This window comes from Antennarius striatus, chromosome 8 (genome assembly GCF_040054535.1).
Source record: "Antennarius striatus isolate MH-2024 chromosome 8, ASM4005453v1, whole genome shotgun sequence".
Taxonomy (NCBI): Eukaryota; Metazoa; Chordata; class Actinopteri; order Lophiiformes; family Antennariidae; genus Antennarius; species Antennarius striatus.
Genome location: NC_090783.1, coordinates 1,288,053 through 1,298,648, shown reverse-complemented (window position 1 = coordinate 1,298,648; position 10,596 = coordinate 1,288,053). Strand labels below are relative to the sequence as shown.

The 10,596-nt window shown below is 47.8% G+C and overlaps 2 protein-coding genes across 3 annotated transcripts; one reads left to right on the top strand and one right to left on the bottom strand.

The window, feature by feature from the left end:
• Positions 1 to 2,888: 2,888 nt before the first annotated feature.
• si:zfos-169g10.2 (somatostatin receptor type 5) lies at positions 2,889 to 5,619 on the top strand. The gene is made up of 2 exons (XM_068321071.1): positions 2,889 to 3,650; positions 4,948 to 5,619. The coding sequence occupies exons 1-2, from the start codon at positions 2,889 to 2,891 to the stop codon at positions 5,617 to 5,619; spliced, it is 1,434 nt and encodes a 477-aa protein (XP_068177172.1).
• Positions 5,620 to 6,833: 1,214 nt separating this feature from the next.
• LOC137600311 (protein CutA homolog) lies at positions 6,834 to 8,897 on the bottom strand. Of its 2 annotated transcripts, none has more exons than XM_068321865.1 (7): positions 8,840 to 8,897; positions 8,429 to 8,523; positions 8,144 to 8,292; positions 7,997 to 8,056; positions 7,479 to 7,524; positions 7,329 to 7,378; positions 6,834 to 7,252 (listed from the first exon to the last, which is right to left on the bottom strand). In XM_068321865.1, the coding sequence occupies exons 2-7, from the start codon at positions 8,489 to 8,491 to the stop codon at positions 7,150 to 7,152; spliced, it is 471 nt and encodes a 156-aa protein (XP_068177966.1). In that variant the 5' UTR covers positions 8,492 to 8,523; positions 8,840 to 8,897; the 3' UTR covers positions 6,834 to 7,149. The 2 variants fall into 2 exon arrangements, with proteins under 2 accessions (XP_068177966.1, XP_068177964.1); XM_068321863.1 differs by having other exon boundaries at positions 8,429 to 8,494; positions 8,840 to 8,888.
• Positions 8,898 to 10,596: the final 1,699 nt, after the last annotated feature.

Below are 10,596 nucleotides of genomic sequence, written 5' to 3'. Positions count from 1 at the left end.
CACTTGTGGGTGTGGTTACTCCAGCTGTGGGTGGGGTAAATCCAGCAATGGGTGGGGTTGACCCACGGGGCGTGCTCCTGGACACGCCCTGTTTCTTGAGCCTCCTCCTGGTCACACTGAGGAGTCGAAGGCGGAGCCTCCGGCCGCCAGGCCCCTCCCACAAACCACAAACCCCGGGCTGACCGAGACGAGCGGCCCGACGGCATCGATTTCCACTCCGCCGTCTGATTTCTCTGCAACCGAGAAGCTAAAACATAATTTATAATAATCAACAGAGACGGGGCATCAGCTTCATGTGGGGGGGAGAGCAGGGATGGGGGGGGGCAGAGTGAGAAGGTCACAACAAACCAAACAGGATAATTATCTCAGACAACAAATGGTCTGGAGTCATTCAGGAAGCCTGGATTAACGTAGTCGTCCAATCACGTGTCCTCGTCAATCATGTGATCAATACTGTTTACTATTGATAACCTTTAGATCCTGAAACGTGTTGCAGTGTGAGACCTCATGCGTCCACACTGTCTTAATTTCTACCCATAAACCTGATTAAAGGATCAGATTACAAACGGTTTAAATTACGAAACGAGCTCCAAAAAAAAAAATCCCGTTTCTGGCTGAAATAATCCCGTTTTTCCCGGCGTTCCCGACGCGATCGAGTCTATTCCACCGTTTAAAGACCAGTGGATTGATTTGGGAGCCATTTACAGACAGGCTGCAGCTTGATCTGATAGCGTTAGCATCGATTTTCTGGCGGCGCAGCGAGAAAACCAAAACAAGACGATCTGTGCAGGAAAATAACGAGCTGAAAGAGGCTAAACCGGACCTCAGGGCGGCGATTTGACTTCCTTGTGGGATTATCGTCGGAAGCGTCGCAGCCGCGCGGATTTAAAAAAAAAAAAAAAAGAATCCGAACTTTATAAAAATAATTGGAAAAGTTTGACGACGAAAAAACCCGGGTGGGCGGAGCCAAAGCGTCGCCCGCGTGGAAAACGCTTCACACATATTAAATCCGAAGCCGCATGACTGACGGGTAATTTTGTGGAATAATAAGATCTATTAAAGCATGAGGCATCCATTAGCGTAGCCATTACTCGTCAAATTGGCCCTCCTACACTTTTAAAAATGGCGCCCACGCCGTTCGGGCTCCGCGGCGCCGCGTTCCCGAAGAAAAACAACTCCTACTCCCAATTTATTAAAAAACACTTTGGCTTCGGTTCCCGGTTTAGTTACAGATTCTGGACGTGTTGAAAAAAATGTTTTTGTGGAAGAATCAAATGTAAAGGTTCACCATAAACCAGAGGAAACACACACACACACACACACACACACACACACACACACACACACACACACACACACACACACACACACACACACACACACACACACACTCATCGTCGCCTCTTAGCGTGAACGAATCAAACGCCGGCTCTTCAATCAGCATTTCCTTATCTCTGCCGTTTGTCTCTTTTCATTTATTTGCTCGGAGCGCGGCCCCGACGGGCGGCGTCTTGACCCCTCCGTCGCCATGGTAACGCTTTTTTTTTCTTTCCTTCTTTTCCTCGAAGCCGGTGGGAGAAAGACGGACAAAAGAGGCGTGTGCCCCCCCCACACACACCCCCACCACCACCCTCAAACCCCCACCCAAGAAGACAAATTGTCTCTCTGCTCTTATTGTGTCAGAGATTAGAAGGACGGGTGTATGCATGTGTGTGTGTGTGTGTGTGTGTGTGTGTGTGTGTGTGTGTGTGTGTGTGTGTGTGTGTGTGTGTGTGTGTGTGTGTCCTCAGAAGGACATTCAGCCAATACGCTCAGTTTTGTGTTTTTGTGTAAAACCACACAAACTGAACGCTGACGGCGGTTATTTCGGCGCTGGCGGTGAAACGACGACCCCAAAACCAACCTGGTTTAAATTTAGTCAAATTAATTTTTATTTTTTTTACAATTTTTAACAAAAAATATTTTTGTAATATTTATGTATTATTATATATTTTTTAATATTATTTTATATTCCACATTTTCTAAACTTTGGTGTTTTATCTCATCTGGAAGCTAAAACCAATCCAATCCATGGTTTTATTTTTAGCCGTCACTCTGAGATGGATCTCAGCAATTCTGGTTGTTTTTTCCGCGGCGGTGCGTTTATGCAGGTTGGGGGGTCCGCGCGGTTTGTTCTTAACAACGCTAATTATGAGCAGTGGTTGCGAGGGACGGGGTGTGCCAGTGGGGGGCCTGGGGCTCATAAAGAACCCCGACCGACTTCGTAAACAAGTCCGTCCTTTTGGAAGCGGAAGCGGCGGGTTTCTGTTCGGGCGTCGGCTCCTTGTTGTCGTTGTAACGAAGGGGAGGCAATCCAGCTGATTAGCGTTTTAGTATTCTACCAGCTGCTACTGCTCTGATAACTTCTCAAACTTAAATGTGTGCATTTACGACAGTTAGCTTTGTTAGCTTAGCGGAAAAATGGAGGTAAAATCAATACAATCTCGATCGTAATGGATCAATCATTCCCGTCAATCTGAATGACTTTAGAGTCCGTTCCCTGTCAAGCACATCACCGTGAATTGAAGCTAGCTCTGACGCTAACTGTTTAGCTTCATCTGGAGGAGATCGCTGCACACGATTAGCGCTCCAACGCTAACGACCCCAGCTCCAGTTGGGCGTGGCTCCACCAGCGGTTGTGGGGGAAGGTGGTGGTGGTGCTCATGGGGGGGTGGGGGTGATTGGTCCTGATGGATGGTTAGCTTGCTTATCATTTCCTGTTTTCCCATCATTACCGGCTCTGGCTTCCATCTGCTATGTGTGAACGAGCTCCATCTGCTGCTCCCTTCAGGGTCCGTCACCGATGGGATCGCCTCCACTTCGGTCGCCTCCTTTTCCTTGACGCCTCCATGGAGCTCCTCCAGGCCACCCGGGCCACCTCCCTCCCCCAGGACACCCCCACATCCTCCTCTGTACCTTTCCCGCTCCTCTCCACTCCTTCCGAACACTTCCCCAACTTCACCCCGTTGGACGGCGCCTCCCTGTTGAACACCTCCTGCCAGAACTGCTCCACAACCGGATCCGGGTTAGTCCCCGGCTGGACCGGGATCTTCATCCCTCTGATTTATGGGATGGTTTGCGTCGTTGGACTGGTGGGAAACACTCTGGTCATCCACGTGATCGTCAACTACACCAAGAACGAGTCGGTCACCAACATCTACATCCTGAACCTGGCCATCGCCGACGAGCTGTTCATGCTGGGGCTGCCCTTCCTGGCGGTCCAGAACGCGCTCCTGTCCTGGCCCTTCGGCTCGCTCATGTGCCGGGTGGTCATGACGGTGGACGCCATCAACCAGTTCACCAGCATCTTCTGCCTGACCGTCATGTCGGTGGACCGCTACTTGGCGGTGGTGCATCCCATCCGCTCCTTTTGGTGGCGCCGCCCTCGTGTGGCCAAGGTCATCAGTGCTACCGTCTGGGCGGGGTCCTTCCTGGTGGTCCTGCCGGTGGTGGTGTTTGCCGATGTGCTGAAGGATGATGGGAACTGCAGCATCGTGTGGCCCGAGCCGGCGGAGGTGTGGAAGACGTCCTTCATCGTGTACACCTGCACCATGGGGTTCTTCTGCCCCCTGCTGGTCATCTGCCTGTGTTACCTGCTGATCGTCATCAAGGTGCGGGACGTAAAGCCTTATTTTCTGGTTTCATTTGTTCAAAATTCTCCAAGACCATGCAGGGTTTGGTTCTATTGGGGGGGTTCATGTCCCTCCAGGGAGTCAGGTATCCACGGAAATTCTTCTTCTGACATTTTTCTATGATCATAAAGAAATAAAACAAGTTCAGCGAAGCATCTTTTCAACAACAGGCAAGTCCTGTCTTTTATAGTTAGACTGTTGTTGTGGTTACAATACAAAAACACAAAAGGATATTGCAGATAGTCCTCTACTTACAAACGCAACCGGTCCCTAGAGGTTGTTCTTAAGTTGAATTGTTCATAAATCGCTACTTATTATATTTCAATCTCCATCTGAGGTCATTTAATGTCATTACTACTCTAAATACTAAACATGGTCATTAATGCTATAAATACTAAAGTACTGTCATTACTACTCTGAATAATATAGTGATGTAATTAGTACTCTAAATACTAAAGTAATCTCATTACTACAACTAAATACTAAAGTTCTATTCTCTCAGACTGACCAGAAACAATTCCAGGACATTAAAACATCCCATAATAAATAAAATCCAGGTTCAGGTCATTTAGAGTTCAGTTGTTCTGATTTTACGTCAGTTTAAAAATAAAAATCTAGTTTCTGTTGTTTCTCTGGATTAACGTCTGTCCACCACAAATACTGGACTCTAGAAATCACTAGAAAACCGTTAAAAGTTCATGATATCATGTTACTGTACAATAAATCAGAATAAAAACATATAATCATAATACGTACGTATAGTTCCAATACAGTTAAGCGTCACTCATGAGTCACATGAACGTTTTAATCCAGATTACGCTAAACTTTAATCCTGATGATTTAAACCTTGAGAAGAAGAAGAAAACACTTCAAGGAACAGTCGGAGTTAGCTGTTGATGATCCATTGTAGCTACTGTAGCATGTAGCTTACCTTTAGAGAGAAGGAAGAGGAAGAGTTGTCCTCAGAGATGTTCACCACCACCACTATCTTCACTAGTCTTTGCTTTACAACACATGATAAACAGTAAAGTATCCAAGGTACAAAGCCTGAGTGAATGTTTGTAAGTCAGATGTTCTTATCTTGAGGACTACCTTTATCCACCACTATTTCTAAAACACCAACCAAACAAAAGGTGTCAAAAATATTCTTTTCTGTCATATCCCATGTCAAGTTACCCAAATCTCCTGAACATGAGTCTCACTTTGCACCTTATTGGTCGGCTCAGCTGATTAACTGGTAGACGTATTATTTCATACAACTCTTTGTCTTTTTAAGGTGCGTAGCGTCGGAAAGCGAGCCCAGGCCACATCCTCTCGACGCAGGAAGTCGGAGCGTAAAATCACCCGTATGGTGGTGGTGGTGGTGGCGGTGTTCGTCTTCTGCTGGCTGCCGTTTTACGCCCTGAACATCGTCAACCTCGTGATGGTCCTCCCGGGGGACTTCAGAGGACTCTACGTGTTCGTGGTGGTGCTGTCGTACGCCAACAGCTGCGCCAACCCCATCCTGTACGGATTCCTGTCCGACAACTTCAAGAGGGGCTTCAGGAAAGCGCTCTGCGGCGCCTCCCAGAGGGCCAAGAACCACGACAGGGCCGTCAGCGAGGTGCAGCGGCCCACCGAGGAGTGGGGCGGCATCGTGCTGCAGGTGCAAAAGACCGAAAGAGTCACCAACCAGCAGAGGAACGATGAAGACGAGGAAGCCAACGGGAGGGAAGAGGCCGTGCCGATGGGTGAGGTATGCAAAGCGTCCCAGAATGGAAACCACAGTGTGGTGAAAGAGGACTCCAAGACCGGCGCGGCGCCGAGAGGGGACCCTGAGATGGAGCCGTCCAGGCAGGAAGAACCAGCCGGGAGGGACTCAGATCCGATGGAGGCCGGATCCAGTAGCTGGCCGCACCCCGGAGAAACCCGGAATAGACAGTCTCCACTTGAAATCAGCTATTTGTAACCCAGTGGAGTCGGGTTCTTCTTGTTTAAGGTCCGGTTCCTACGTTTGTTGTTCCACATTGGTGTTTAAACAGCTGTAAATATCAGCAACGGTGAGCTAAAGACAATAGCGCCGCTAACGTCTGATGCTAACATGGGTAAGAGTGTAAAATAAAGATCAAAATGTTGGGTTTGAAAACGACTGGAAGACAAAGAGCCTTCAAGATGCAGTAATCTTTCGTGCATTCGCGCATCAACATCGTTGATTTTTAGTACGTAGTCACGTGATACCGTATGTGCATTCTATTGGCTGGCGGCGTCAGGAAGTGCGCTACGTTCTGTGAATCAGACTTTTGCGAGACACAAAAGTGCTTTAAACAGTCTATCAGAGTGTGGGAAAGGGTAATAGAGATAGAAGGTGCTTTAATGTCAGCAAGGAGAGGCTTCAGAAACGTTTAAATTACCGTAAATAATAAGATAAATATATCGCGGAATATATATCGTTATATCGCAGAATTTGTTATTAGCGTGTGTTTCCTGGAACGCATTAGCCACGAGGGATTACTGTACATCTAAAAACAGACAAAAACAGATCTTTATGCGTGTTTAGCCGTGGACGTCAGGGAGGCGGGGCTTAGCTTCCAAACGGACCTGAATACTATTCAGACGTGTGAAAACCAGCATGTAAAGTTCGTCCGTGTTTATGCTTCGTCGCCGCCGCCTTTCAAATGTAGATCGTACCGTTTGTTGTTTTTAAACTTTATGTTCAGTCTGTAGTTTGAAGCTGGGCGACGCGTCTCAGTCGGTGTTACCGTGATTTCTTGTTCTTCTCTTTGGGTTCGGAATGACGATGCATGCTTTTCGAAGTCAGACCCCCACTACCCACCCATGGTTGAATCCGGTATTTCTGCAACTTTATTAGCAGCGTCCTCGTAACGTTTCGTGATTTAGCGTCGCATTGGTAAGAAAAGTGCTGAGTGTGCGTTAGTTTATTAATTGTAGCCTCTTTAAATAACCGCACCGTCGTCCTGTGGACACGTTCACGTGTTTTATTCCGTGTTGTTGGAGCTTTCGCTGGCGTGTTCAAGCCGTTTAACATGGCAACAGCTTCATTTTGCTGCGGCAGTCATGAGACTTGAACCGATGCACAGACGCACATGTATGCAACTTTTACGTGTTTGCCTCCATGACCTCGACTGTAAAATCAATGTTTTGTCATTAAAGACTCAAAATCAATAAACATTAATCTTCAATTTATTGCAAAAGTCATCTTTTACAAACAACATCCGGGTCTGAACTGGAGTCAAATTAAAGTTTATTCAGCACCGGAAATGAAACGAGCAGCACTGCCCTCTAGTGGCAGCGACGACAACAGGTGGCAGCAAACAAAACATGTCTTCTTTTGGATGACATCACAGTTTAAATCAGGTCAGAACGTGCGGTCGGAGACAGGGAGGTCATTTGATGAATGACTGGAGCGCATCTGAGCGCCGGATCAATCTCTGCAGGAACTAATGAGACTAATTTCCGATCAATCCACCGATTGGCTGCGTCACTGCTCGGGAACGATGTCTCCGATCCACTTGAGGTAAGGCGGGTTGCCCTGGTCAATCGGGAGGCTGATGACCTCGGCGACCTCGTAAGGATGGTTGGAGCTGGAGAGGAGGGACGCAAACATCAGAGGTGCGAGCCGTAACGTCTGACCGCGTAACGACACGGGCTTGAACCTACCGGACGAATTCAGCGAGAGCCGCCACCTTGGAGCTTCTGGTTTTAATCATCTAGACAGGAGAGGTGGTTTGTTTGATTACCCAGAATGCACATCAGCAAAATAGCTGATGTAATAACACAGAATCTGTTGAATTAGAGAACGACACCCACCAGCAGCACCTCGCTGTCCTCCTCGATCTGACCCTGCCACTCGTATCTGGAGGAAAGACGATGAAAACGGTTCAGTTTGAGTCCAAAACGGAGACGTCATGACGCTGTCGGTGATGTTTTAGCGCCTGAAAGCATCGATTCACGTTTACTTGTTAGCATAAGCTGAAATACAATTAAATAATGAACATATAATTACCATATTTTCAACTTTTTGTGTCAAACAATCATTTTCTCATGTCAGCTGTGAGCATTTTTGTAATTTATGTCACGTAAAACCAAAAAAAACCATCAAATAAATCTCACATTTATGGTTTTGATGGGTAGAAATGTTTCCCTCTGAGCAGGAAATGTGTTCATTAAATTAAAATTAACTATTTTAATCTAAAATATCATGATTTATCCATTCGTTTTATTTCCCACCCCGTCACACTTGTTAGTTTGCACCAGAACGTAATCCACTTCCTGTCAGTGACATCTCTAACAGGAAGTGATGTCAGAACGCCGTAGGTCAAACTTACATGGATGTGACTGCTGGGACGACGTTGACGCACGCCGCCAGCTTCCTCTGCACGATCCCCCTGAGAGACGGAATGACCAATCAGGTGCAGAGCAGAGGCGGGACAAGTGGACGGTATGTATCGTCCAATCAGAGACGTCCCACTCACCTGGCTAACTCTTTAGCGACCGTGTCGTTGGGACACGTGACGAAGGCGGCCGAGTGTGTGCCCGACGTGTACGTCTCAGACGCCATGGAGAACGCTCGAAGTCCCACAATCCTCAGCAGCTGGAACATCAACGCGCTCAGGAGCACCGTCTGGGAAGAAGAGGAGGAGGAGGAGTCCTTTTAGGGTCAGGTGTGACGTCACGGAGGTGACTCTGAACCCACGACCACCGAGTGAACGTCAGTCATGCACGGTTGTGCTGTGACGCGGACGTGACGTCACACTCACCACAGCCAAGGCCTTGAAGGATCCACGGGGCAGCGTCTCCTCTCCAGGCCGGCCGAGGCGCATTCCCTGCCGGGTCAGACCGCAACCAGTCACCGCTAACGTCCAACAGAGCGTTAAAGACGTCATTCACGCTTTTAGTTCATGACGTAAATTAAACACGTGACGTAAGAAGCCTTACAAACAAGAGGTGCGACGAGCGCGCGACTCGCCGTGAACATTTAAATAAAGTTTGCTGCTAGCTGAACAGCTAGCAGCTACGTGAGCGCTAGCGGTGACGTTTAATGTTATTATGACGCGATAATAATAAATAAATAAACATAAAAACAACAACAACAACAACTGGAGTAAACCGTTCAGTTATTAAGAGGAGGTGAAAACAGTAAACACGCTAAAAGCAGCTTGTTTGTTTACCTGCTCACAGCTGCGTGTGACGGGAGGCTCTGCCGTAAAGTGCGACGGCCGTGTGTCGTAAAGCTGTCGTAAATCACTACGTTTGCAGCTCCGCAGCTTCAGCGGATCTTAGAAATAACATTTTATCGACGGTATTTACTACAAATAATTTGTGTTTAGCTGTTTTTGATTGTTTTCGTTTAGTTGGAGGATTTCATTAATATAATTAAATTAAATTTAAAGCAAATTCATTTCAATTCAATTACATCAAACTAAATTTAAAAAAAGAATAAAGTTTTGTTTTTTTTAAACATATCTTTCTTTATTCATTAATCAACTGGGGGCAGAACAGCGCAAACACAACCCATTCAAACTACAGCTGGTTGTAATACCATTGTAGACCTGCAGGGGGCGCTCGATGCCCTCACGCCTGCTTGTGTTACCAGTTCAATGCAGGGCGCTGATCAGCAGCCAAACACATTTCTAGGACACTCAGAACGCAGCGAGTGCGGAGATCCTTCATTAAAGCCACCGCTGGTTGTGACTTTTAATCTGTTCAGTTTAAACTGGAAGAGGAAACGGTTAAAATTAATTTTCTCTGGAAAAACTGGTCACATCCTGCAGGACTCAACGTGAATGTATTAATGATGATGATGATGATGTGTGTGTGTGTGTGTGCGTGCGTGCGTGCGTGTGTGTGTGTGTGTGTGTGTGTGTGTGTGCTGTCACCATCACTTTAGTGATTTTCAACATCCAGCGTTAGCGGATGACCGTGTCGTGGTGGTAATGCAGACAAGACAAGAATGTGCTTTATATTCAGTGTGTGTGTGTGTGTGCGTGTGTGTGTGTGTGTGTGTGTGGCAGAAAGCCACTCTGTTTGATAACATCCACCACCTCCCTCACACTCTCCTCTCTTCGCCCCCATCCTTGATTAAAGAATGAGCCAAGCGTGTCACACACTGAAATGCATGCAAGCACACACACACACACACACACACACACACACACACACACACACACACACACACACACACTGGTGTGACAGGTAGCTGATGCACTAGCGTTAGCACGTTGGTATTAGCGACATTTACAAGAGCAATAAGGAGCGATGGAGGTGGGGGGGTGGGGGGGAGGGGCTTGTTCCCATGGAAACTGTGCAGTCAGCACATCTGTCCGTGTTAGCGCTGTCCTGTCCCGTTGGCATCCTGCGGCCTCCCCCCCCCCAGCACGCGCTCACACGTGGGACACGCACCGCCGCTGACCTGTGACCCTGTTGCCATGGCGACCGCGTAGCTTCCATCCCAACTCTCAGAGCACCAGAACATGTCGTGTGGTCGTTCGTGTTCGACCGACACCAGACATCCTCAGAAGTCGCCACCGGCGCCCGGCGACTCGGTTTCCTCGATGCACCGCCCCCTCCCTCGGTGACTCCTCCCCCCCGTCCTCCTCCTCCTCCTCCCCCTCCTCTTCCTCTGAGCATGAGGAGAATCAATATGTTTTCAATTTGCAGCAGAGCCGTCCTCCTCTGCATCCTAATCAGGCTCCGAGGGCCGTTAACGTCCGGGGGGGGCAGATGGGGGGGCAGATAGAGAGAAAGGAGGGGGCACTAACAGGTCAGGGTTTTCTGGAGTTCCACTAACGTCTCTGTCTCCTCACGACCAAAACAACAAACAACAAACAAACAAACAAATAAATGAAAAAGACAACATGGATGCAGAGTTGATCATGTCTGGGTTCAATGAAGGGGTTAATGTTAGGATTAGGATTAGGGTTAGGAT

What these genes read in the sequence shown, in the direction of transcription:
- si:zfos-169g10.2 (XM_068321071.1), top strand. Translation starts at nt 2,889, where the DNA reads ATGGAGCTCCTCCAGGCCACCCGGGCCACCTCCCTCCCCCAGGACACC. An exon ending in ACCTGCTGATCGTCATCAAG is followed by an intron (nt 3,651 to 4,947) that starts GTGCGGGACGTA and finishes TGTCTTTTTAAG; the next exon opens with GTGCGTAGCGTCGGAAAGCG.
- LOC137600311 (XM_068321865.1), bottom strand. Translation starts at nt 8,491, where the DNA reads ATGCGCCTCGGCCGGCCTGGAGAGGAGACGCTGCCCCGTGGATCCTTC. An exon ending in GTCGCTAAAGAGTTAGCCAG is followed by an intron (nt 8,057 to 8,143) that starts GTGAGTGGGACG and finishes TCCGTCTCTCAG; the next exon opens with GGGGATCGTGCAGAGGAAGC. An exon ending in AGGACAGCGAGGTGCTGCTG is followed by an intron (nt 7,379 to 7,478) that starts GTGGGTGTCGTT and finishes TCTCCTGTCTAG; the next exon opens with ATGATTAAAACCAGAAGCTC.